The 27,095-nt window shown below is 38.5% G+C and overlaps 1 protein-coding gene across 2 annotated transcripts in view; it reads right to left on the bottom strand.

Moving 5' to 3' along the window:
• Positions 1-803: 803 nt before the first annotated feature.
• PPM1L (protein phosphatase, Mg2+/Mn2+ dependent 1L) overlaps positions 804-27,095 on the bottom strand; it is a 335,120-nt gene continuing 308,828 nt past the window's right edge. For both annotated transcript variants that reach the window (XM_079155601.1, XM_079155602.1), the window contains exons 3-4: positions 13,677-13,838; positions 804-10,135 (exon numbers count right to left, since the gene is read on the bottom strand). In XM_079155601.1, coding sequence (XP_079011727.1) covers positions 9,789-10,135; positions 13,677-13,838 — 509 coding nt within the window. In that variant the 3' untranslated portion in view covers positions 804-9,788. The remainder of the gene's footprint in view (positions 10,136-13,676; positions 13,839-27,095) is intronic.

Below are 27,095 nucleotides of genomic sequence, written 5' to 3' on the forward strand. Positions count from 1 at the left end.
AGACTTTTCTGTTCCAAACGAAAGCACCAAAGTCTTAGTATCTCCTATCTCCTGTTTCTATTATATTTTAGTCTTGTCCTCTGCCCATGAATTGGTTTTCTGTTTTCTACATAGAACCTGAACCCAACAGTTACTTCAACTCAAAGTGTAAAATTCCAGGAGACATTAGAATGTAAAAGGATAAGTTTAATCAAAGGAAAAAAGTATCAACAGTCCAGTGTGTAAAGTTTAATAATTTTAATGTGTTTATTTTTGCTTTAATCTTGTTGTCAAGGGTGAATTTTTAGCTGTTCATTTTGTATACAACATAGAATTAGTGATCTCATGAACACATTAGTCTTTACAATGCTAACTGTACCCCACCCCACATCAAAGGGACCTGAATGACGTGCCATGCATCTTGAGTGACCATGGAAGTCACACACTCTGAGCTCAACTGCCAATAATGCTCCACCAAACCAACGTTGCAACTTCGTTTCAAATGATTCTAAGAGACAAGTGCAAAATAGTACCAATAAAAACAGAAGAGTGCCAAGAGTAATGAAGTTTTGTCAAGATTTTGTTATATTTATCATGAATGCGCTTTAAGAGGAACTAATCAGAAAGCCTGATTGATGTGAGCAGTCATTTGACCTGAGATTTAAACTTGTGATTTAATTGTTAAGTATAATTTGAAGATTCCTAAAAGAAAATATTGCTAATAAATTGTGAATCCTGATAACTTTTTATAAACAAACAAGCCCTTGCAATTTTTAAAGTAGCAAGAAAATGCTGATGAAAAAAAATTCAATTTCGATCCCCAGCACCGAAAAAAAAATTTTAATGTCAAAATGGGTATAAATAAGAGCTTACATAAAGTTACTATATTTAAATTCAACGGAATAAGAGATCAGAACTTTCAAGCTACCATTCATGAAAAAATACAATTCAGTTACGGCATTTTTTTCTTCCCCTTTTCCCATTCTCTCCCAACCCTTTCCTTTCTTCTTCCTTTCCTTTCTTAATAACAGGACTCCACCTATTTATTTTATTTTATTTTTTTATTTTTATTTTTTGCGACAGGGTGTCATAAGTTACTAAGTTGCTTAGGGCTTTGCTGAGTTGCTGAGGCTGGCCCTGAACTTGTGATCATTCTGCGTCAGCCTCCAGAGGTCAGCCACTGGGATTACAGGTGTATACCACCATACCCGGCTCCACCTATAGTTTTAATCTTACCCAATCAGTTGGTTTGTATTAATTTGAATTTTCTTTTACAAATTATCATGATTAAAAACAAAACAACAGCAAAAAGTCAAATTCTGATCACAATGATATAGTCTCTTTTCTTACCATGAACTATTTTTAGGGGAAAAAGTATTCTATTTCAATAGAATACTCGTGGTCTAGGGAAGATGACTAGCAGGCCAAGAATTTAGAAAGAGGTCATAACTTTTGTGTTTAAAAAATAAAAATCTTATATTTAGGATTTTAGTTTTTGTCCATACAGAAAATAGATGCTGCTATTTTTGTGCAAAATGTAAAATTAAAATTCTATGCCTAGATCTTGGAATGTGTAAAGTAACTGTGAATACCAAATTTATGATTTAAAAAATCTGGCTTTAGTCTTCTGTTTGCATTTGAAGTCGAGAAATAATTCTACTCCTGAAGTATGTTAATTTTCTATATAATAAATTCACCAATTTTTATACTCTGGAATACTGATAATACTTTCAGTTCTGGGTTCTCTTCTGAGGCATGAGAGTGGTACACTTTATAGTCTTTTGGGATCAAAAATAAAAATAGGCCATGAAGAGATGTTCCATTCTCTCGTTCTTTTCCAGAGGGACAGACAGCCTGTTTGACCAGACTTGTGGAGCGCATACATAGCTGATGTCCCATTTGGGTGAAGGATTCTGGGGACACGCATTCTCTCATCACCTTCTGTCATAAGGCAGCTCAGAAGTTAAATGTGCTATCATGAATTATCTCAAAAAATTTCTATTTTAATCAGATAATTCATAATTTAAAATGTATTCATCCAGAAGCAAAGTAGAAGTAATAGTCAAAGAATTGGGGAGGGGGACATTTAGGATACCCAGACATTAAAAATGAAAAATAGGTTATCGAAATTACCACCCATAGGTTATATTGTCCCTACACTGGAACAGTCCTACCCTCTGTCCTGGTTCCCACTCCATCCTTGGGAAAGTAGATGATCTAATAATATAAAATAATTATCTAACACAGTGTGCTTGGCTGTGAGCAAGATATTCCCAATCTCTTACCATTTACTATTATGTGTACGAAAGAATTATTCTAATTCTGTCCTATCCTTACGAATCTCAGCTCGTTGGAAAATCATGAAATATGCTAACTTTCACCCCAGATGGCGGATGCTAAGTGTTTTCAAATCTGTAAGGGTCCCCACTAGACTGCAAACCACAAGGAGTGAGGACCCTTGAGCGGTCACCACTGCATACATTCACTTAGTCATAGTCTGGCTCATCGTATGTGCTCAGAAAAAAAAAAAAAAAAAAAGATAACAAAGGAAAGAATAAAATATATAAGCAGACTTGCTTATAGTTAAAAATAGTGACTTTCCCAGTGAAATTTGGAGTCTTCTGGAATTAACTGTTTAATGACTATTTTCCAGGTTTGTGAGAGCAATCATTTTCTGAACTCATTAAAATTTCCTTTTGTTTTTATTCTTTTTTCCAGTTGCCCAAAAGAATGTTGAGATGGCACTAAATAGATTTCAACTTTATGATATGAATTTAAGTTTTGTAAGCACTACAAGTAAAAATCATTTACCTTAGTAATTGAAGATTAAACTGAAAAATGATATGGTAGATGTTAATGTTTCAATGTGAAACTGTATTTCAGATAAATGAAAAAGGGTAAACACTGCTTTTAGAATAGAAGCCAAAGTTATGGGTTTTTCCATTGTTGCATCTATTATTCCACTTTCTGAATATATGCCTGAGATACAAGGATAATCAAGATGATAAATACATAAAGCCTTTTTGGTTATAGCCTTTGGAGGCTAAATAAGAAAATATTCTTGCTTACTGTCCCAAGGTAGATTCTAGATTTTCCCCATGTAGTACAATTTATCTTTTCACAATTATACTCAGCAGTCACCAGTTTTTCTTTCATACACTATGATGAAGGGAATTTATAACGTATACAAGAGACACAATTCTCTTGAATCAGAGATGTCTAATGCACCATTTATGCAGGGTTACTTTTAAAAAAATTATATGAGCAACATGATCCTTTTCATTATACAAAGCAAGAACATTAAATTATCATGTGGTTCATTTTTGTGAAACTGTCTGTTACAAATTGAGTACTCACTAGTATTTTTGTTGGCATTTGGAAAATTACCAGTATGTTAAAACACTCTCAATTGTGACTGTGACTGTGTTTATCTGATTTCATTTTTATTCAGGCACTCTAAAATGAAAGGTCAACCATTTAGTGTATTTTAGTGTCTTTTAAAATTCTAGAAAGGAGTACTTCCTTTTTGAAAATGCAGATGTTTTAAGAATTCAGGGTAAAACCATGTCCAAGATTTGGAAAGTGAATAGAGCCTAGGACAGTAAAAGTGTTTAGGACAGCAAAGTGAGACCACATCTGTTTTCATTGGGGGAAAAATGCAACAGGGACTATAATTTTACTACTTTACTAAAAAAACACTGACTTCCCTTTTTTTAGAGTATTGATGAATGCTTTGAAAAGTACAACTGCCTCCTACTGATCTACGTGCAGGTGTTCCCTACTGAACACAACTTTTCTATGGGAAAACCCTGGTAATTTATATCTCTGATAACCTACTTTTATATTTTTCATGTCTGTGGGCTGTCCTCCTCCAATTCCTTGATTAGTACTTCTACCTTTGCTTCTCCATGAACAAATTTTAAATAATAATGTCTAATTGAAATACAAATATTTTGAGGTAATCCATCACATTTAATTTCTGGATTGACTCATGTTAGAAGGTGATGAGAGAATGTGTAGCTGATTCAGTTCTGCTTCTGTAGAAGTAGCAAGTGGCCCAGGCAGATTTTCCTGTTTCTCTTCCACCCCCAACTCCCACCCCACAATCAGCCACTGGAGCTTTTATAAGATTCTGCTTGTGCTCAGAGCTAGGGATGGTGGTCCTTGCTGGCTGGAGGTTTTAAAATTAATGTGGCTAGGTACAGTGGTGCATGCCTGTAATTCCAGCTTCTGGAGAGGCTGTGGCAGAAGTCCAAATTCAAGACCAGCCTGTGCAACTTAGTGAGACTATGTCTGAAAATAAAATAAAAAGGGCTGGGGGTGTAACTCAATGGTACTTTCCTAGCATGTGCGAGACCCTGGGTTCAATTCCCAGTAACCACACACACAGACACACACACACACGTGCACACACAAATTGGCAAACAGCAGGTAGGATTTTATGGTTAAACAATACCAGATTATAAAATTCCTAGAATAAATGAAACTGTTGTACATCTTTAAATATAACCTATTCCTCTGCTTCATGCTTGTTTTTGTTGAAGTTTTAGACAGTGAAAATGCCTATGATGATTTTTCAAATGAACACTTACTATGTGATGATTTTTCAAGATGAATAGTTACTACGTGTTCTCCTCAAAGTCCTTAACTTGGATTTATTAAAGTGATTGTACATATGATGGTGTGGCTATTACTAAACATGTAAAAATTATCATAATCAACCCTCAGTGTAATAGTTTGTAGTTTAACAGTTATAAAAATAATAGAGCATTAAGATTACTAAGAATCAGCAAAAATTTACATATTCATAAACATATTCAGAAACAATGAAAGCTTCATGGTACTGACTGTCCCTTGCCCTTTGCAATGTGCCACCTAGGATAAGGGATCTTACCTTTAGAATTTTATTATTTTAGATAAGTCCAGATTCCTAAATATTGGGTATAATTTTACCCTAAATTCACTCTGTACCATGTTTCATCCATTATTTGGGGGTTATCTGCCATAGCTTCCCAAACACACTGCCCAGACTGAGAGTGGCTATTATAGAACTATGATAAAGCCTTACATGTTAGCCAAGAGATAACTTGCTAAACTTAATATATTCACAAAATATGAAAGGTAGGGTAACAGGACAGAAATTTTAGGACATAGGTGCTCTAGTTGATTTTCAATTATTTCATTGAATCTGGAGAGAACAGAGAAAAAAGTAAACAGGTGTTAAGTTTATGCTTCCATTATTATTCAATATAGTTAATTTTAAAACAAGTTAAACTTCAAAAGTAAATTAAAATATGTACTTTTTCCTGTTCTATTATTTTCTCTGTATTTTTAACTATCACATGGCAATGAAACATAAAAACATTTTATTCGACCTGGAGAGCAAATATAACTGCAAAAAAGCAACTGAAAGCTCTTGGAATGAATTTGAGAACAGCCTGGCTATGGCATAGTTCTTGTTATTCACATGAGGGAAAACTTGTTAAACTTCTGCTATCAATGTGAGGCTGCTGGTGGTCACATTAAATAAGACTACTTTTAAACTGCTTCTATTTAATCAGCCTCTTACATGAAAGGATTAGTGCTACTCAAGTGCAAACTGTACTGCTACTATGAAGAATCATGGTGAATGAGAAAACAATATTTCAATATACCAGAATTTTCCAAAGTGTGTTCCTTGGAATGTTACTGGGTGTTATTTTAAAAAGGTTCTATGGTCAAATTAATCTGGGAAAGATTGAGTTAACAGAAATTACATATGTGGTATGTTTTAAATATTCTCCACTGCAGAATATTTAAATTAAAGGCTTCAATGACCTTACATGCACTTTCTAAGAACATGTTTCCCAAACTTTTTTCACTCTGAAGCCCCAAATTTGGAAAAGCATCTTTAGAACTTGATTCTTTGGAACACACTTTGGGGAACACTGGATTCTAATATTTTTGCAGTGTGCAGCTAACAAGCTCAAAAATTCAGATAATGATTTAATCCAGATGCAATTAAACAGGCCCCAGCCTAGTAGCTAACAGTCATTTCCTTTTTCCAGAGCTGGACTGGGAATATTGGCATAACATGCAAAGGCAATTCTGGGGGACCATTAAGGGAAGATGGGTTGAAAGAAGGGAAAAATAATTTCTGAAATCATTGGGGAAAAAAAGTTTTCTACCAAGTATATTTCCCTATACTTTCAAATGTACAATGAAATTTTGTCTGTCTCAATATAAGCCTTACAATGAAAGTTGCAAGAGAGTTATATCTGCCAACAATTCACACAGGAAAGAGGAAAAAAAAAATAAGGAAGATCAAGGGGTTGGGGATAAAGCTCAGCTGATAAGTGTTTGCCTCACGTGCACAAGGTGCTGAGTTCAATCCCCAGCACCACAAAAAAAAAAAAAAAAAAAAAAAAAAAAGGAAAATCAAGATATACCTAGCAAAGGAAAAAAGTGATCCTTTTTTTTAATCAATCCCTCATGCATTTCCAGATACCACAGTGACCCACTCCAATAGTGTAATCAGTTTCCTAGAACCACTTCAGAGAGTCAGAGAGGACTGAAATGATGCTGTCATGCAGCCCTGTTTGCCATTTGTGCAAAATGTCAGTCATTACACTTGTATGAAATAAGGTGTGTTTTAAATTATTCAGTTTGCATATGCTCCTAATACTCTGTGTAACACTCCACATATGCAAGACCCAAGAGGCCAATATCTTCAATCTATAACAAGGATTAGAATGTAGCCATTCATTGCCAGTAATGAGTATGTATGCATATAGTCATGTTGCATTAGAACAGTGACTCAGAGTTAATTGCCTTGCACAGGTTGGTCACATTAAAAAAAATTCAGGTCTTGGGGGACTATTGTTGGAGCTTTCTATATAAGTAGAGTTTATTCCTATGATTAAAGAATTGCAAATACACTGAATTTTAAAAATTTCCCCTCACCCCACTTCTAACCCATTTAATGAGTACAAATTGCCAGGGGAGCAGCAGCAGAGCAGTGCATTAATGAGGATCTGGGCTTGGCATCTTGCTAGGGGCTCAGGAGCACATGGTCATGCCCAGCTTCATTTCCAAAAGACTGTAGAACCGTCCCAAAATTTGGCACCATGGGGATTATTGGCAATTCGAACTCAGGTTAGCTAGGGAGTCTGGCAGTGTCAGATGACAATTCCAAAGCTTTGGCAGTGCTGTTTAGGGAAGCTTTACATGCAAATTTTTCAATTTCCCTATAGGCTAGATTCAACCTTCCTGAGCTTCTAGAGAAGCGGGGGGCAGCCAGGGCACCACAGGGCAGCCCAGGTGTACTGTCTGCAGACCCCTGACAACTGGAAAAGGATCAGGGAAAGAGTGCTCAAGAAGGATGGGGGAAGGGAACAGAGTACTATGATTTTACACATAACAATTAATCAAAACACTATTTTGCCTATAACTTCTACATTTAGAAAATTACAAACCATAGTTGGGGGGGAAAAGGCAGAAAAGGAGTGTGAGATTTACACTCTGTTTGGTTAAAATCAGAAATGAATTAATTCTACAAAGCAAAATTTAGAAGATGCTGGTGAACTCAATTTAAAGAAAAAGGCATGTACCTTGTGCACTCAGCACTATCTGTTAAAAAATTTAGCTTGATAATTAAGTACTGAATTATTAATTTGGTAGTTTTTTTTATCTTCACCAAAGCATCACTATTTTCATTTTAGACACTAGAATATATTTCCCTTGTTATTATGCATTTTGTGTTAAGCAAAAATATAAAAAGGAAAGTTACTATGGATTGTACAATGTTGGACCTTCAGTTAGATGGTGGGTGACTCCAGAGTCAGAACATCCTAGATATCCAAGCAAACACAGCCTTCTGGTCTGCCTGCCTGTCACTGATTACAATAATTTGTTTCCCACATTTCTGTTCCCACCTCTGCCCTGAATACACACATCCAAATATTCAGTGTCTCTTAAGGGACAACTGCTTAAATCTAAAATTGGAGCAGATATTTTGTACCAAAACATTCTATGGCTAAAAAACAATAACCAAAATTCTAACATTAATGTTGGAAAATACAGAATACAAAAGTAAGCAAACTCTTGGGAAACCATTATTAATTCTCACTGCAGTCAAAGATAGGTAAGTTCTTGGAAGTATCCAGACAAACTGCAATTCTTGGCAGCACAAGTTAATCTTTTCATTCTCCTGAGTTGTTTCTTGGAAATTGCTTCAGAAAAGCTCTGCAGCTGAAGGGGAAGAAAGGGTAGGGCACCATGGGTTGGAAAGGCCAGTGAACAGGCAATTTAAGGACAAATGTCCACTCAGAAAGAACAAAACCAGGTACGCCTGGGGGTGGGGATGCAACAGAAGTCTTGCTTAGCTGTTAGAACTGCCTTCTTCAGGCAAAGAGGATGACCCAGCATTTTCTATAAATTAACTTATAAAATGCTGAAGCTGGAAAAAATGTGACTTTGGTGATGACAGGAAACAGAGAACAGCAAAGCCAGGCCCCCAAATAACTCTGGGCCACTTATCAATGTGGGTTCTTGTCTGAATTCTCATCCAGCTTTGCTGCCACTGCATACAGGTCCCCCATGAGTTCCTTCAGGCTAAATGAGGCACTCTGCCTTTGCCTGAGGAGGGAAGGCTACCCAGTGTGGACAGAGTTTTGCAAAAAAATGTGACAAGCTTCATCCTTTTCACTGGCGAAAAGAAGCATGCCCCAGTAGTTCACCACAGAATTCCAAAGTTTGGGAACATGTTTCTGGTTTCAACGAACACAAGCAATTCTGAGCTGTTGTTTCTCCAAACACTGCTTGAAAGATACTTGAAAGCTACTCAGCTAGAGGTGGAGAAAAACTGCACAAAAACTAGCATCTGGAGCTCACTTCAGGGTGGTAATCTCAATGCTCACTCCTTTCACTCCCAGTGCGAACTGCCAGTTTTCCAAGGGGCACTGTGACTCATTCAATATAGTTCTCTTCAACCTGTTCTTAAAGATGGAAGGGGATGATGACATTGTGATTTGCTGTTTTCATTTCCCCTAGTATGATTTCTTGGTAAACTAAGACAAAAAAATAATGGTGGTGAAGTTAACAGCTGCCTATTACATACAGGAAGGTGTAAGCAAAAGGTAAGGTCATGCATGATTAGGAGAAACATACAATGGCTGGCTGGTCAGGTGGTACACCAAATCTATTTAACTAATAAAAGGAGTAAGAGAAAAGGGTTATTTCTGTTGTACAGGTGCTGCCACTAATCACCCATCCTCCCAGCTTTCCTCAGTCTCCAAACGCAGCCCACGAATCACCAACAGTTTCAAATCTGCTTCCAGGCTGCTGCTGAGCAGAAAACATGGACTCAGGAGGACCATACATTCTAGGACCACTCTGCCCCTCGGCTGAACATCAGCCCCTGACTTACAGGTCACAGTGGCCTGTCTCCTACAGCAAGGGAGGCTTGTCCCACCCATATTTCCAGAGGAGACCTAATGGCTAATGCCTGGAGGACCCTGAAAGGGATCTTGAAAAGAATCATAAGGAGGAGAATATATGGCACATCTGCCATTTACTTCATATATGGGGATCTATAGCTACCTATTTATATGCTTTGGACATTAAGAGTTGGGCAAACACAAAGAAACCATTTTTTCAGTCTCTCAACTACATTGGCCAGGGGTATCCTCTGTTCATCACTGAAAGCGGGGCAGGGATTCAGTGTCTGGGATGGATGATCCTAATTACAATTCCCACACCTTTCACTACATTAAAAGAGACCAGTGTGTCAAAAGTCCTTTAGTCTAAGGCAGCTGAGACCCCTGAAGGGTTCACTGCTCTTCTGTTTTGCTGCTATTCCTGAATTTCACCACCATGACAGTAATATTGTCAGGGCAGCCCCTGTAAAATGACTGTAAGACTATGCTCTTGGCTCCAAAGTGAGGTTCATCCAAGCGCTCCTTGATGAATCGAACTGCTTCTTCATTGCTGAAGGCATCCCACAGGCCATCTGATGCCAAGATCATGAACTCGGGCTGGAGCTTGTCCAGGTCAAAGGTCAGGATGTCTGGGTCTGGGATGACCACGTTGAGGTTTTTCAGTGGATAATCACCCAGGGAGCGAGACATGGCCAGGATTCCCTGAACCCTCCAGGAGCCATTGAAACTGATGAAACCGCCTGGAAAGATAGAAGAAGCCCATTAGTTTGCCCAGCTGATATCTCTCACACCTATCACAGTCTGTGAGAATATACAACAGCTGTATAAGCTGGGCCACAATACTTCCCCTCACCAAGTAGCATCCTGCTACATGGCTTGGAGTTTGATACCCTTTCAGGAGATCCTCATACCCTTATCCTTACACCTCTAAGGCCTTCAGGAGTATATTGATTAGAGTATTTAAGGGTAGGGTACACACAAAGGAGAGGAATGGATTTTAACAACACTGTGGTAGCTCAGTGACTGCAGTAGAGAGCACAGGATGGGGAGTGGAGGAGAGTGGCAAGGGAGTGCTGAAAGGCAGGTAGACAGACACCAGAGACATCACTGGAATGATCACTTAGCCTATGGCTGCCCTTGGTCGCCCCATAAACATTTAAAAACAGCTGTTTTGGTTTGGATATGAGGTGCCTCCCAAAAGCACATGTGCAAGCAAGTTTGGAGATGAAATGATTGTTGTGAAACCTTAAACTAATCAGTGCATTAATTTCCTGATAGGGATTAACTGGGTGATAACTGCAGCCCAGGTAGGGTATGGTTGGAGGAGGTGGGTCATTGGGGGTATGCCTTTGGGGTATATATTTTGTTTGTGGTGAGAAAAGCTCTCTCTCTCTCTCTCTGCTTCCTGGTGCCATGTCCTGAGCTGCTTTCCTCCACCACTCTTCTGCTTCACCTTGGGCCTAGAGCAAATAGAACAAGCCGTCTATGAACTGAGACCCCAGATAAACTTTTCCTCCTCTAATTGTTCTTGTCAGGTCTTTTGGGTCATAGTGGTGAAAAAGCTAATTGTTCCTCCTACCCCCCAAAAAGGATTGGGATTAAGGAAAAGCACATTTTTGTATACACACTGAAGATTCATGTCAGACTGCTTGGATTTGATTCCTGACCCTGTCACTTGTAGTTATGTGTGACTTTGGATGAAATTTTCTCTCTGATCCTTGGTCTAACTGCAAAATAGGGACAGTATTTACTCTATTGTACTTTTGTGAGAAATAAAGGCATTATTCCATATAAATCATTTAGCACTGTGCCTGAACAATATAAGCTCTTAATAATGTCATCTATTATTTTTCTTTACAGGAGCTAAAATCTGTTCACTCACATATTTTTCAGGTATTTATTAAATTCCTACTCCATGGAAGGCAATTTGCAGGATATGAAATTATATAAGATCCAGACCTTTCTCTAAAGAAATAGTCTGGCAGGAGAGATAAGACACACATTAAATGCTGTAAGCACAAAGTAGTATTCTTTCAGGAGAGAATAGTATCTGCTAAATGCTGTAAGCAGAGGGGACAGAGAGATGATTTCTGGGTGTGATGAGCATGGAGGAATGGGTGTTAAAACTGGGCTTGAATAATAGATAGGATTTCTATGGGCAGGAATGCAGGATAATGTTCCAGGAAGCATGGTCTAATAGGCAGGAGCATGGGCTATGGAGTCAAACAGTTTTCATTTCAGTTCTGGTCTTCCCATTCACTAGCTGTGAGTCCTTGAACACATAAGCTTCTCTTAGGTGCAAGTTTGTTGGCTGTGACATGATTATCATCCTCATAGATAAAGAGAAAGTCTATAAAGCTCTAGGCTTGGCTACTAGCACAGAATGAGCACAAATGAGTGGCAGCTGATGTTGATGTTGTTACTGGAAACAGCATAAGGAATGGAGAAAAACCATTATGTACAGTTTTTGGCCCAGACTGGTTGGAGCTTACTGTCATGCTAAGCAGGAGGGGAACACTGCTCAGAGAAGACACACATAAATGACAAAACTAATCCTTGTTCTTTAAGGACCCTATGAAATATACCCTTGACCAAATTACATAAAAAAACAGGGCAGATAAGATTAATCTCCTTGGAGGTGGTGTCCTAATTTACTTCTATGTAGAATCACTGTAGGTGAATCACTGTAGATGAAGGTGTTGAGTGTGACAAGGAAGAGGAGAGAGGATGACTTGGCACTGACATTTTAAAAGAGAGTACTGGATACAAAGGTGACAGCTCCAGACACACACATCCTTGTCTGTGCTTCTGCAAGAGTGGGCCACCTGGATCTTAAATCCAGGCTCACAGCAGGCCCCCATGGGGAGATGCTCTGCCTTCACACTTAAGGAAGTCAGAGTATTGTGCTCATACTGCCTGGAGCTCCTCAAGGCTTGATAGATGCTCTGAAATCATTGTTTGTTCCATCTCATCAACAGAAATCTGACCAAAGCTTTCATTCAAAATTATTCTGCATCTCAAGCAGTCACTGAAGCAAGGGGTTGTAATAAAATTCAACACTTTTTGACTCCATAGTACAGCTTCCTACTGTGAAAACTCAAATGTGCATTAGGTTCACTTCATTTACTCATTGGGCAGAAGCTGACCTGCAGAGATTGAGAGTCAAACTGCAGATAGCAGGGGCCCATGCTGGTTAGACACTAGTGTGCCAGAGCATTGCACTCCCCTCCAGCAGCTAGTCTGCTGCCTGGTACATCATGAAGTTGTCAGTCTGGCAGCAAAAGAATTCTTTTCTTCTGCAGAATTTCCCAAATCTAATTATGAAAACAGAATAATCAACTGATAATCCTCCTTGGAATCTTTATCCAAATGTCAATTTAGTGAAGCCTCTATGGACTCCCTGGTACTCCCCATTCCCTTACCAGCTTTATGTCTCTCCATAGCAGTTACCACGTTGTAATATTCTATATAACTTGGTTACTTTTACTAATTTATTTTTTGTTAATGTCTACTTAATCCATTCCCCACCCCTAGGCCAATTTCAGAATGTGAACTCCGTAAGAGATTTTTTTGGTAGGGGGTATGCTGAATAAATTAATAAGGGACCCTTCTACATGCTCTGAAATATTTATTTATTTATTTATTTATTAGTCACTGAGCTAGGTGGTGGAGATGAACAAGACCAAGTTCTTGCCTTCGAAGAGCTCAGTCAGGAACATGAGACAGATGTGTATGTGTATACATTATGACAGGTGATTCAAGAGGTCCACTTAGGATGCTGTGGAAAGACAGAAGGTATACCTGACCCAGACTGTGGGAGCCTTTGCCACAGTGACATGGAAGGCTTCCAAAAGGACATTCTGAAGCTGAATTTCAAGGGTCAAGTAACTGTCACCTGCTAGAGAGTGGAAATAGCACTTGCAAAGGCAGAGAGGTATCAGAAACAAGGTTCATTTAGGGAAATGGCTAGCAATTTGGCATGGCTGAAGAGAAGCAGGGTATGGTAAAAAATGAGAACAAGGCAGGAAGCCGGGGCCCAAAGATCTTATTAACCTGGAAAAGGGCTTCCTTTTAGAATCTTTGGTCATGAAGAGTGGCAAATTCAGTGGCCATTTATTTGACAGGAAACATTACAAAGTCACAGCTACCTCAGTAGCGGCCTCTGTAGTGACCCACTAATTTCTAGATAACTGGATATTTTATAGTCCAGGAGCTCTCCAAGCAAGTACTTTGTCCACCAAACAAGATGGCAGACGTTCTCTGGAGGTGGTCACAGCTCACCAGCTCTCTTTATCCTCTTTCTTTCCTTCAGTTGGTAAGGCTTGTGATCATGAGACAAGGGAATGGCATTGCCATCTTTGTCACACAGGACTCCTCGTGAGTCACCCACGTTGGCCACAGTGAGGTCTTTATCTGATAGTAGAGCAATCAAACATGTTGTGCCTGAAAAATAGAAGAGAGGCAAGGTAGGAGGTCAGCAATGCATTGAGGTTCAGTTGCTTCTCTTGGTTACTATTCTTCAGTCATTAAAACTGCTCCTGCTGGGTGAGAATTTTACTCTACTCTGGGAATGATCACGGTTCATTTCAACAACATGGATCAAATCTGACAGTCAATATTCTTAACGATGTTAGAGTGGAACTGAAATATGCTAGGATAACATTATCATTTTCCTAAATCATTTGTCTCTGTTATTCTTAATTTTAAAACATCATGTTTAAAAGGATTTGGAGAGAATCAAAATCAGTTGGAAGCCCCAGACGATTGGTACATATTTTCAGCTTCTGATTGGTGCTCAGTTTCTGAGAAGTCCCAGACAAATGTGAGAAAGTTGTGGGTAGGGTGGGCTCCTCAGGTGGAGTTGCAGGAAAAGATGGGAAATGGCAGATGTACCTTGTGATGCCTCAGTGGAGCTGCTGTTGTCAGGAAAGGCAGAGCCTGACTATGCAAAATCTGACAGCAAAGAATGGTGGCAAGAAACAGGTCAGCTCCAGGTGTGATGGGGCAGGCTATAAAGGTATAAACAGAAAAGCCTATGGTGATGGAAGTAATGAGGCTTAGGTGGACAGGAGGTAGAGTTGAAGGTGGTCAGAGTCTGGGGCCCACACAAGATACTTAAGAACAAGCTTTTCTCAATCTTCTTTGAATTGAGAATGAATGAATGAAAGCAAGTAGTTAGTCTGGCCTGGTGGGAACCTGTCATGACCAACTCCCTTCTTTTTCCACCCTCCCTCCCATTCTGATGATATAAACTGTCAGTAAGTTGTAAAATGCACAATCATTCATCTCTTGCTTCAAATTGACAACTCCTTTACTTGTTAAAATTATTCATTAATCAGTCTTCATTAACATTTCCCTCTTCATTAAGAAGGTTATATTCCATAACAAGAATGTAAATTGCATCTAAATAGCTGTTCAGTCTTCACAAAACAAAAATTACTGAGTCCTTAAATAAACATAAAGAATGGATGTGGGTTGATCTCAGTAGTAGGGAGAATAGTTAAGGTAACTAATATATGTGGTTATCATATTTGTTTAATATTTTATTCTTAAGCCTACTGAACACAAAACTACCTTGATCAGAAATGGAAAGACATGAAATGTTGGTTAACTCAGAATTTCTAATATGAACAGCCTTGTGAAAATAGAGGACAGACAGACAATTCTCAGTGGTTACCACAGCAATTTTGTACTTCTTTAAAAAAAAAAAAATAGCTATACGGGGGCTGGGGAGATAGCTCAGTTGGTAGAGTGCTTGCCTTGCAAGCACAAGGCCCTGGGTTCGATCCCCAGCACCCCCCCCCCAAAAAAAAAAAATAGCTATACGAACAAAAATGTAAACACAAGCACATTTCGAACAAATAGGAGGGTTGTGATGTAGCTCAGTATCAGAACTCTTGCCCAGCATGCGTGAAGCCCTAGGTTTAATATCCAGTGCCAAAACCAAAAGACCACCGCAAATCAAACAACTAGAAATTGTTAATCCCCGGTTTTGATGCTGGTTGCATTTTGGTCTGTAACCATCCTTACTTTATTCTTAAGCATCTGATTGGGTAAACTTGTCTGATACAATCAGAGCATAAATTCTCTGTTAAGGCACATTCTTAAAGTTTGAAAGGTGAAACAAACACTGCTTCATTGGGTGTTACATGGCTTATGAGTATTGTATCAATATTACTCCTGAAGTTGTCTAGGGCCCTCTATCCTTCTCTGTGTTCTCTGGGTGAGCACGATCCTGACTTCAGATTCCACACCATTTGCCTATATTAACCTGGCTGACACTCCTGAGGTCCATACCCATATGTCTTGTTAGGCATTTCTTTCTACCTGTTGTTTGAAGGAAAGGCTCTGGGGCCTCCACATAAGAGAAGAAAAGGGATCTACCCGGCTGAGGTATGGGTCCCTTCCCTACCCACTTTTTAATCATGGTAGCTTTACATAGAGTCATCATTTAAGATTTTTTTTCCCCTTATTTTTGAAGGTGGGGAAGAGGACTCATTACTGCAGCTAGAAAAAAATTTTTGAAATTTAATCCTATCTGTGATTAAGAATCACTGAAGGGTTTTAAGCAGGATAGTAACAATAAGATTTGTGTTTTGAAAGACCATTCCACTGGCAATGTAGAAGACAGATAAACTGGAAGTCATGAAAGCAGGTAATGAGGATCTGAATTAATGTAGTAAACACAGGAGAAAGATTTTTAAACGAGAATAGATAGGTCATAGAGAATGAGGGGAATAAGAGAGAAGAGGAAAAGTTGAGAATAATGCTGTTGGATCTAACTGAGGGAAACTGGGTGCTCCATGGACAAGGACTCAAGGGGTTGTCTATGAGGGGTTTCTAGAAAAGGCTTTCTCTTTTCCTGCCACTGTGAGGGGATGTGCTTCAGAGGCATGGCAAGGAGCAAGGGTTGGTAAAGCAAAGAGGTAAAGAGCCACCTGAGTGCCTAAGGACACCAGGGAAGTGCAGAACCAGCCTGGAACCATTTTCTTTGTTCTGTGAGACAATAAGTGCCTTTTCTATGAGAGGTTTTCTGAGTTGGATTTGTTGTTGATTTGTTATATACTCTAATTGATTCGGGGGCAGAGTCTTATAAGGGGCTTATTGATGAGAGATTTAGAGTGTGGCTGCTTTGCTGTATTCACATGCTGTTGGACATACTTAAGATTTATGACCTGCTTTTGTTAAGAATACAATGCCATTGTTTCTATGGGTCAGTTAAGATCTATTTCATGATGCTGATTTTAGTAATGGACTGCCTATGCTAGCAAGTCTTCGACCTGACCTCAATGGTTGAGTCCAAATGGCAGAAATGGTTACAGGCAGTGTTCTGTACACCCAAAATGTCTCCATTTTCTCTCTGCAGAAAAATCCTGTCCATTTCCTGGGTGGGGCCTTTGTGAGTCTGGAGAAATAATCTGGGTAAAGCCACAGAGGTGGGGAGAACCAAGAACAATCAGAAACAAACCAGGATGCTTTATGCAAGCACCTTATTGTTTGAGCTTTGCAGTCTTAGTCTAGATTTATAAGACATAGCTTATAATCTAATCTTTCTTATAAGCTGCTCTGTTGCTGAGAAACTCCACAAAAGTATTAGGTTGAAAAAAATTCAGAAAACCACTTTTCTTGTATGCTGAGAAAAAACATCCCTAGTATTCTGACTATTGTTTTGAGGTAAATGACTCAGTCCATTATAGTACTGTTTCTTTACAGGATTGGGGCTGGGAACCAAACCTAAAAAAACAACAGCCAAAACAGGTCTGCCAATATTGCTTAATTCTGAACCTCAGAATATTTCCATATTAACAATTTAATCTAGATGAGAATTTATTTGTGACTCTGGAAAAAACCTTGAAAATTTAACTTTATAACCTCGCCTCATAGATTTTTTTTATATTTTTCTGTTTGGTACCAAACCTGATTGAACCCAGAGGTGCTTTACTGAGTCACATCTCACCCCCCCCTTTTTTTTTTTCCTTTTTTCTGGGTGCTGGGGATCGAACGCAGGGCCTTGTGCTTGCAAGGCAAGCACTCTACCGATTGAGCTATCTCCCTAGCCCCACATCTCACCCTTTTTAATTTTTATTTTGAGACAAGGTCTTGCTAAGTTGCTGAGGCTGGCCTTGATCTTGTGATCCTTCTGCCTCAGCCTCCCGAGTTGCTAGGCTTATAGGTGTAGCCACACCTGCCACCTCAGAGATTTAAAAAAGAATTCTAAAAAGTGAGTTCACATAGATTAGAATTCAGGTTCTTAGCTAAGTGAGGTCTGGCTAAGTGAGGTCTAAGCTATTTGGCTTTGGAAGGCTCAGAAAAATGGCACCATAATCTCCTCAGTTGCTCAAGCCAGAAACCTAGGAGGCGTCCTTGGTTTTTCTCTTTTCCTCATCTCTGACATGGTCATTAAGCTCTCTCATTCTAACCAGCACAATGTATCCTACACTCTTCCAGTCTCTTGCTCTCACTGCATGACTCTAGTCCAGGTCACTGAAATTTCAACCAGTGGGTTAACTCAGTAGTCCAGGTGGGAAACAATGGTGGTAGGTCCTGTGTGGCTTGGCACCCACCAAACGGACCAATACACTCTCTCTTGCTCGAGGCCTCCCTTCTGTTGCTCAAATGTGGCAAGTCTTTTGTCATCTTTGGGTCTTTGTATGTGGTGTTCCCTTTGCTTGGTATTTACCCTGTCCTTGACATTGGTTGACTTTCATATTTGGTGTTATCGTAGTTCAAGTATGACATCTTCAGAGAGGGCTTCTCTAACAAGGATCTTGTCTCCTATTCATTTCCTTTATTGCCCTCATAACACATTTATGTAGACACCTTGTTTATTTAAAATATTTCTTTAGTGTTATTCTTTCCCCACAGAACATAAACTTCACAAAGTAGGGGTGTTTCTTGCTTGTTTACCCTACTCTAATGCTGATGTCTAGAATATTAAAGGCACTCAATATTTGTTGAATAAATTAAGAGATGAATGAATAAGCAATCACACAAAATGTCCTGACTTAACACTATGCTAATCTCCTGATGCCTTGCTCTGATAGGTCACCCAGTTCAATAGTACACTGAACACCATCTCCACACAGTGCCATATGGGTAGTTATTCTGTTGTAGCAAAATACATTTGATATATTGGATGAAACATGACCTCCTGTACAAGTACAACACATGCTTCTATGCACACTGCTTGTACAAGGAGAAGACTTTCAGCCCAGGTGTATCCCAAGCTCTTTTTTCTAGTACAGGATCCTGATCCAGTGCAAAGGAAACGTGGTAAAGCTTTCATCCTCACCACACCTTCCCAAGCCATGGCACCTTGTAAACAATAAAAGTGTATCATGGTGGTCTTTATGTAAAAAATCTGGCTCTGCTTTGCACTTCAATTTGCAGTCCAGCAAAATAGGCACTTTTTGTGTTATCTTGGTAATTCTTATTTTATATAGGGAAAACTCATCAATGTCAATCAATGTCACTTATTTATCAGTCTATTCTTTTAAACTAGCATTCTTTCTTCTGATTTAACTTGTGAGAAACACAGAACATAGGGATATACAAGAAAACCTATTCTGGACTTATTCTAGGAATCCAGAATTATTACCCTAGCAATAATAACAATGATAGAGGTTGCCTGCTGCTTAAGCATTTATTATAATGTTAAACATTTTATTTACATTATATAACTTCTCCAGAACTTAGAAACAAGAGGCTTCGTTAGGTTAAACTCCTGGCCTCTTTCAACTTGAATATTTGTGTATTGAACTGAAACTGCAAACTCCAATGTCTTTAAGAAAGTGGGTTAGATGTAGATAAGAATCTGCTTTTCTAGGAATAATGTTCCCTACTACTTTTGAAAGAAAAGGGGATTCTAAAACATCTATTCTAAGGGCAAACATGATGGTAAGTGGAACTGACATCCTACTTCAGTGTTTGGGAGTGGTGGGAGTGGTTGGGAGTAAGGCAAACTGGAGAGGGACTGCAGCTCCTTAGCAATGAAGATGGCTGCCATGTAGGAATACAGGCCTGGGTGAACTGTTTCTTGGATTTTTCAGAGGAAGCCATTTCTATGAAAACTATTCTGATTTTTAAATGTTGACAAGTTTTATTTAAAAAAAAATATAGTGCAAGCCAAACAAAAGGCAACTGTGGGTCAAGTTTGGGCTAGCAGTTTGTGATCCTGTACTCTTCAGCTTCCTAAAAAATGATTCTCCATAGTATACCTGTGCCTAACAGTAGTGATGACAATGAAATCTCATACTTCTGGTCTGCTTTACAGGTTATGAAGTGCTTTCTTACCTACTCAATTCTCAAAATTTATCAGACTGAAATGATCACACATAACTTTTTTTCTCTTTCCACATTTTTTTAATTGGTGCATCAGAGTTGTACATAATGATGTGATTTGTTATTACATGTTTGTACATGGATACAATATAACAATATAATTTGGCCAAGATCACTTCCCAGCACTCCCCTCCTACCCAAAACTTATAAATGCACAAGCTGGGAAAAGGAGATCTTAGGTATTCGTTTAAGATCACATGATTAGTGGAAGGGAGAGGAGATGATGACAGTTACCTGGGTTCCACAGCTAAGGGCAATGTTTGTTTTGCATCATATCTTATGGCTGCCTAGCACCCAAATGACTGCGTGTCACATAACTGCATATCACATAACGTGTTGTTTATTATTCTTTGACCATTATATTGAAAGTCCCTTTTAGGATCAGAATGATGCCTTATTCATTGCTGTATCCTTATAGTGCTTTGTACAATGCACAGACTCATAAAGCCAGGTTCAGGGCTGAGGATTGGAAAGAAGGTGAGGAAAAATGGGGGTGATATTAAATTTGTACCTTGATACTACCTAAATATAACATGTGTATTATATATTCTAATCATGAAAATAGCTACATTTTTACTTTAAAATATTAAGTTATCTAGATAAAGGGAGTGGGGGCCTTTTGTTGACTTCTTTATACTTTTCTGTTATTAGGATAAATATGTTTTTTCAGTGCTCGGGATTGAACTCGGGGCCTTATGCATGCGAGGCAAGTGCTATACCACTGAACTACACCCCTGAGGCCAAGGTTAATATTATATGCTATTTAAAACCACAATTTATTCGTAATGTTTCAGGAGCATATTTACTGCATAAAGCAAAGTATACAAGATATAAAATAGAAGAAAAGAGAACTAACAATTTAGGCTACAGAGAATAAGATGGTACAGACAGCAAAAGTCAAGAGGAATAGTGGTGACGATGACAGCAGCACTTTCAGTAGTTCAAGTTCAGGTTCACATTCAACCATCAGAGACTATCCATCAGTATCTTCATGACAGACAAGTGAGCCTTAGCTGTCTTTAGGCTCCCCCTGCATGGCTATGCTACATCTCTGAGCAGTGCTGCTCAATTCTTCTACTCCAAAGGAACAGTCTGCCCTGGGTGCCAATCAAGACACTTTACCCTCACTTTCTTACATACCCCATTCCACCCTTTCTTTAGGCAAACAACTATAATTTAAAATAAGAACTTTTATTTTATAAATGTCTACCTTGCAGCAATATTTTCTTAAGTGGGTGTATTAATCAGGGTCCTCTAGAGGAACAGAATCAACAGGAAGTATGATTATAAAAGGGGATTTATTAGATTGGCTTACACAACCAGACGCTAGATAGTCCACAATGGTCATCTGCAGCTGGAGAGCTGGATGTACCAGCAGCTGTGCAGTCTAAGACACAGAAGCCCTAGAACAAGAAAAATCAACAGTGCTAACCTAGTCCGAGACCAAGGCTTCTAGAAACTACCTGGAGAATTACTGGCAGAGTTCGCTTTAAAAGAAGAGGGAAGAAGGGAGAGTCCAATATCCTCAGATGATGGAAGCAGTGATTAAGAACCTGTTGAAGAAGAGTTGAGCTTGCATCTGCATCTCCTTCCTTGTTCTTCCAGCTTTTATTCCATCGTTTTGGGTGGTGCTGCCCACACATAGGGAGAGGCTTCACTTCAGTTCACTATCCCACATTCCGATCATCTTTCCTAGACACGCCCTCATGGACACACCCAGAGGCCTCTTAATCATTGACATCTCTTAATCCGATCAGCCACAATTCCAATTAACCATTACTATGGGTGATGTCATATTTCATTGTTGGTGGTGTGGGGGTAGGAAGCTGCATAATGTGAAGAAAGCTGTGTGGAAATAACACACCAAATAAGCCTTGCTTAATAATGCACGTGGACACTCATCCACACAATGCCAGACTGCTCTTTCTAATAGTGATTCCTGTCTCTTATATGAGAATAAGGAAAATTGATGTTTTTCTTTCTTAAGAAAGAGAAAAAAGTGTAGAGGGAGAGAGACAAACAGATACCCAGACACACTTATTTCAAGGATTTCAGTGAAGGTGTTACAGGACAAAGGGCCATTCATTATATGCAACATAGGAGAATCCACATTTATAGGGTTGGGAGAAATAGAATAGGTTTATCTGGTAAAGATTTGACAATGAATGTTAGTTCAATAACATAATTTCGAGGCCTGGGTACATCAAGGCCTGAGAGCTGACAGAAATTATACTGGCGCACAACATATTGAAAAAAGAGTAGTTGAAGCCAGTTACTCATGAAAGTATCATGTAGGAATGATAAGATCACTGTCAGCAGAAGTTTGCAGCCCCAACCCCCACAGCCAACACTGTGATCAGCTCGGTCCTGCAACACAGATAAAGCACCAGGTGGCTCTCAGATAAGATCCCTGGCTTCCCATCCCTGTCTGCATAATCTTTCAGCCCTCCACAAAGCTCCACCTGCTTAGAGCTTTTCACCAGTCTTTCCTCTAATAAAATTAATGCCATGGCACAGACAGACTTGTCAGGGATGATATCTGGTTTGAAACATGAAACGGTAAGCTCTAATCTTCTTCTTTACTCTTTTTCTCTCCTCTATTGACTAAGTTTTTGCAACCCTTGCTCCAAATTCTCTCAGAAGCAGGCCCTCTTCAGAGTCATATCAATGTGTATGGCTCAGTCAAGATAATCACCTGACACATTAGTCCGGCTCTGTGCATACTAATTAAAGATTCATACCACAAACTGAGAGCTCCACTGTAATGCATCTCATAGTTATAAATCTGAAAATTAATTTATGTTAAAAGAAGGTAATGGAAAGTGACTAGAATGAGACCTATCTGTGTGCAAGGATGTGTATGGGCCAATTGAAGACTGTCATGTATTGAACATTTACTATGTGTCAGGCTATATACCTAGTTCTTGGAATATATAATTTCTTTAATTCTGGTAACAGCCAATGAGTTACCATTATTATCTCCACTTTACAGGTGATAAGATTGAGATTATGTGATTAGCTCAAGGTCACACAGCTAGTGAGAAGAATCTGACCACTCTGTTGCCAGGGTGTTGCTTCCAACTATTGCTAGCTCATATTTAACGTTTTGTGTAAACCAGAAAAAATGTATCTCCATAAATGGCCATAATGCATACTCATATTGACAATGATTAGTATGAACGGTGCCTTTTACTGCTGTGTAGTCCAAACATACACAAAGATATGGACAATACTACCTGTAGGTTGTATTCTGCCCCCACTGATTCAAGGAACAAAAATACCATAGGATAGGGTTGGTCTGTGAGGAATTCCAACAGAACATTAACAACACATCTGAGGCCAGAAGGAATTACTAAGAACAAATTAAGGTTTTTTCATCAAGACCTGAGGTACCAGGATGGCAAATCATCTTTGTGGGCTTCCATGAAGCAGTAATGGGACATACCCAGTATTAGCAAGGAGGCTTATGAACTAGGCACAGACCAAGGTCCCCCACATGGTGCTTCCTTGGGTCTTCCTTTGCAATCAAAGATGCTTTCTCTCACCACAGGCTGAGAATAACATTTTGTAAGAATCTACTACAAATGAGAATTTTCTTTTCCTCTTTGAGATTTTTGCATAAGCAAAAATATCAACCATTGAGTTGATAGTAGCTGAATGTGAAGTTATCAGCTGGATGACAAATTCTATTATTTAAAACTCTACTGTTATATCATTTAATTCCTGATTTAGTTGTTCTTGGGCTCTTTCCCAGCAAACATAGTAATCAATAAGATGACCAGAAGAAATGAGAACCAGTGTATGAGTACAGAAAGATCTTTTCCACAAATGAGGTGTGCCACCTTAAGTACATAAACAAGACAAAAAAATTAGTGGGAAGGGACAGTCATGATTCAAGCTTTCAGAATCAGATGGAGAGTATTCATTTAATTTTCACATTCATCAGAGTTAAGTATAGATTTGTCATCTGATTTTTATGAACACTATTTTGAATATGAAATGTTCTTTAACTTCACATTTCAACTGCTATAATAGTAATGTTTATTTCACACTTGGGTGTAGCCTGTGGGCACTGGTCCTTCCTTTTTAGTTAAGTATGAACATGTTTAAGAGAGCTTCCTATTAAACTATTCACATGAACTGGGGAGTCTCTGCAAGCCATAGTAGGTCCTTTTGCTGCAAACACCTTCATATATACCCTCTGGGCATGACTCTTTGGAGGTACAAGCAAGCAGACAAGCTTTTGTGATACTCATTAACATACTACTCATAACTATCTCTGACTTTTAGTTCCAATTATGACAAGCTTCTGAAATTAATTTATAATTACATAACCACAACCTGAACTCTAAGTGTAGTATCTGTTAATAATAAATAAAATTAATTTCATGGTTGCTTTGATTCTTCCTCCCTAAGCCAGAGAAGCACTGGCTATATATTTTTTAAAATCTTCATGTTATTTGAGCATTATCTTCAGTGTGAAGTCTCACTGCTTTTTAGGGTTCCCAGCAAATTACAAGTATTGACTGTGCTTTTTTATAAATGTCATCGGAGTGGGGGTATAACAGGTAATTCCAAAACGGAGGGTTTTTTTTTTTTTTTTTTTTTTTTTTAAAGGGGGCATTTGCCTTTTAATACAAGGCAGAGAAGAGAAAGAAGAGAGAGGAAAAGGAGAGAAAAAAGCTATAAACAAGACACATTCTTTGACCTTTTTTCTTTTAGTGTAGAATCTACCCTCTTCCCTACAGTTTCAACTATGAACAAACCTGGTCTTTGAGGTTACTGAGTTATACTTATTTAATTTTTTTACATAGAGCTATAATTCTATTTACACATATAGGTATTCATGGGATGATATTTGGAGATATTAATTGAAGTTTCTGCTCCTTTTCATTTACATGACCTTCCTCAGTTTAGTTTGAGGCACTTATTACCACAAGGTAGATTAGAATTGCTATGGCTGAAATGTAAAGAGAAATAAATAGTTATATTTAGTTTTTGAGTTTCAAGGAGATCATGGAAACTCACAAAGAGACAATATTCTCAAGGAAAAATTTTTTTTGAGTATTTATCAGCCAAAGTTCTGGACTCTTTAGTTCATAGGCATATGAAACTGGAGCAAACATCAAGTTTTCCTGCCCATAAGTCTTCTCTTCCTACTCTCCATGACCAGTAAAGCTTGCAGATAGCAGGGTGATAGTAGTGGGAGATGAAAGGGAGATGAAGAAAAAGAAGAGGGAGTCTTTGATTTGTGGATCTCCAAGAATTATGTGGAGCTGAAGGAAGAGAAGATGGACTATACTTCCCAAGATATAGCCTGAGAAATCATAAATCTTCCCCAGTATAAAAGAAATGGGTGAATGAAAGCTAACTTGGACGATCAAGTGTGAAGTAGACAACTGCCGAGAACTGCTGCTTCCCAAGGCAGGAATGGTAACTCTTGATGTTAGGTAGGTTAGTTAGCCATGAACAGGCGAGTAGAGGGAAAGGACAGTGAAAGACAGACATCAGGCCTAGGCACCCAGAAAAATCCAGGAGCCACAAAACTGAAAGCAAGAAGCTTATCTAAACAAGCAAGTATTTGGAAATGACATCCAGAAGGCCTAACCTTCCCCAAGCTGTAGAGAACTATAATTCCTTGAGGGAATCATTATTTAAAAATCCCAGAGACCTTAATTAAAACAGATAAGTTCATTAGGATTTCCTGATAAAATGCCATCACCATCTCTTGCAACCAATCCTCCCTTATTAGCAAAATTGTGTCACAACCACCCTGTCAGACCTCACAAAGGAAGTTTACTGAGGGCTATCCAAAGGGTGATAAATCACTTAAGAGGGGACAGAACAAAGGACTCAATTTCTTTAAAAACTCCAGCTTTGTGAGCACAATGTCATTCTCCTCCCCATACTGTAGGTAACCCTCATTTCTCACTCTCTCCATTAAACTTTCTGCTGTTTCACTCAAAATCTTTGTGGCAAAGTCACAAGAACTGGCACCCAAGGACTGCGGTGGCTGCCCTGGCTCAACCCGGCAGGCCCCCAGCTCTGTAACATTGGGAGCTTCAGAGATCGAATGAGTGGATCTTTCAACCACAGGTCATGGAAACCCTGATCATCACAGTAGATGCCAGGACAGTAACAACGTCCTGACACTTAGGTCATTCCCGGGGAAAGAGGATGATAAAATATGAACTTGATCTGGTATTTCACAAAAGAAACTGAAAAAAACAGGAGATTATGAAATATACATTGAAATGAATGGAACAAAATTTTAGTATGAGATCCATTGTGGACTGAATAGCTAAGTTATTTTCAGTTCTAGAGGGATAAATCAATTTACATTTGCACACATTTATTTTGTAGCTGTGTAATGCATGTATGGGTTTCTGCTGCACATTGGATATCTTGAATTTTCCTGGCCTAGAAATTCTGAAATCCAATTTTAAAAATGCTATAACAAATACCAAGAATGTCACACAACCAAACGTGAGTTCCTTGACCACTGAATTTGTTAGCACTAACCCGTTATTAGAGAAGTCCATCTGGAAGGCAAAATTGTTTCCAGAGCTGAGTGTGCCCTTGTGAAGCATGCCATGGGCGTGTTCTGTAGTTTTCACACAAATTATTTCTAGATGATCCTTTCTATCAAACAGAACATAGACACTTATATCCCCATTTAAAGGAACAAAATAAAGATTGTGCAATTATGTGCATTTAAGATAGATAAATCTTAAATAGATTTATTAAATAAATTTGATCCAATAATTATTAACTATCCAGCTTGTTTTAGGTTTAGTAGACTAAAAAAGTGACTCTAAGCTTTTTTCTCCAGGAAGGCTGGCACTCCAATGACCTGATAAAATCCTGAATTTAATTCCATCTGGCCTTTCTGGACACAGATGACAAAGCAATATCCCATATAAACATCTATAATAGAGAAAATATGACCATGATACTCCATGAAATGGCCATCTTTCTTTCTCTCTCTGACCTCTAGCTCCTGTGTCTAATAATAACATAGGACCAATATTTGACCCAATAATGCCAATTCTTGAATTTTATCCTAAAGAAATAATCAGAGATGTGAACAGAGTTTTATATAGCAGTATTGATCTCACAGAATTATTGAAAACAGAAAAACAATGAAATTAGCTAAAATGAGGAGGTATAGGATGATAAAATGCATTATGAAATACCCAAAAATGAAGCTTTTTAAGGATAGTTTATGCAGTGTTTCTGAAGAACAGGTATTATTACCATGGGAAAGTGCTCATGATATGTTTTATCAATAATAAAATAAAAACTGTACTTATTTAAAAATATATTAACAATTTTACTCAAAAAGAATTATACATAAAT

This window comes from Sciurus vulgaris (assembly GCF_902686455.1).
Source record: "Sciurus vulgaris genome assembly, chromosome: 10".
NCBI classification, from domain to species: Eukaryota; Metazoa; Chordata; class Mammalia; order Rodentia; family Sciuridae; genus Sciurus; species Sciurus vulgaris.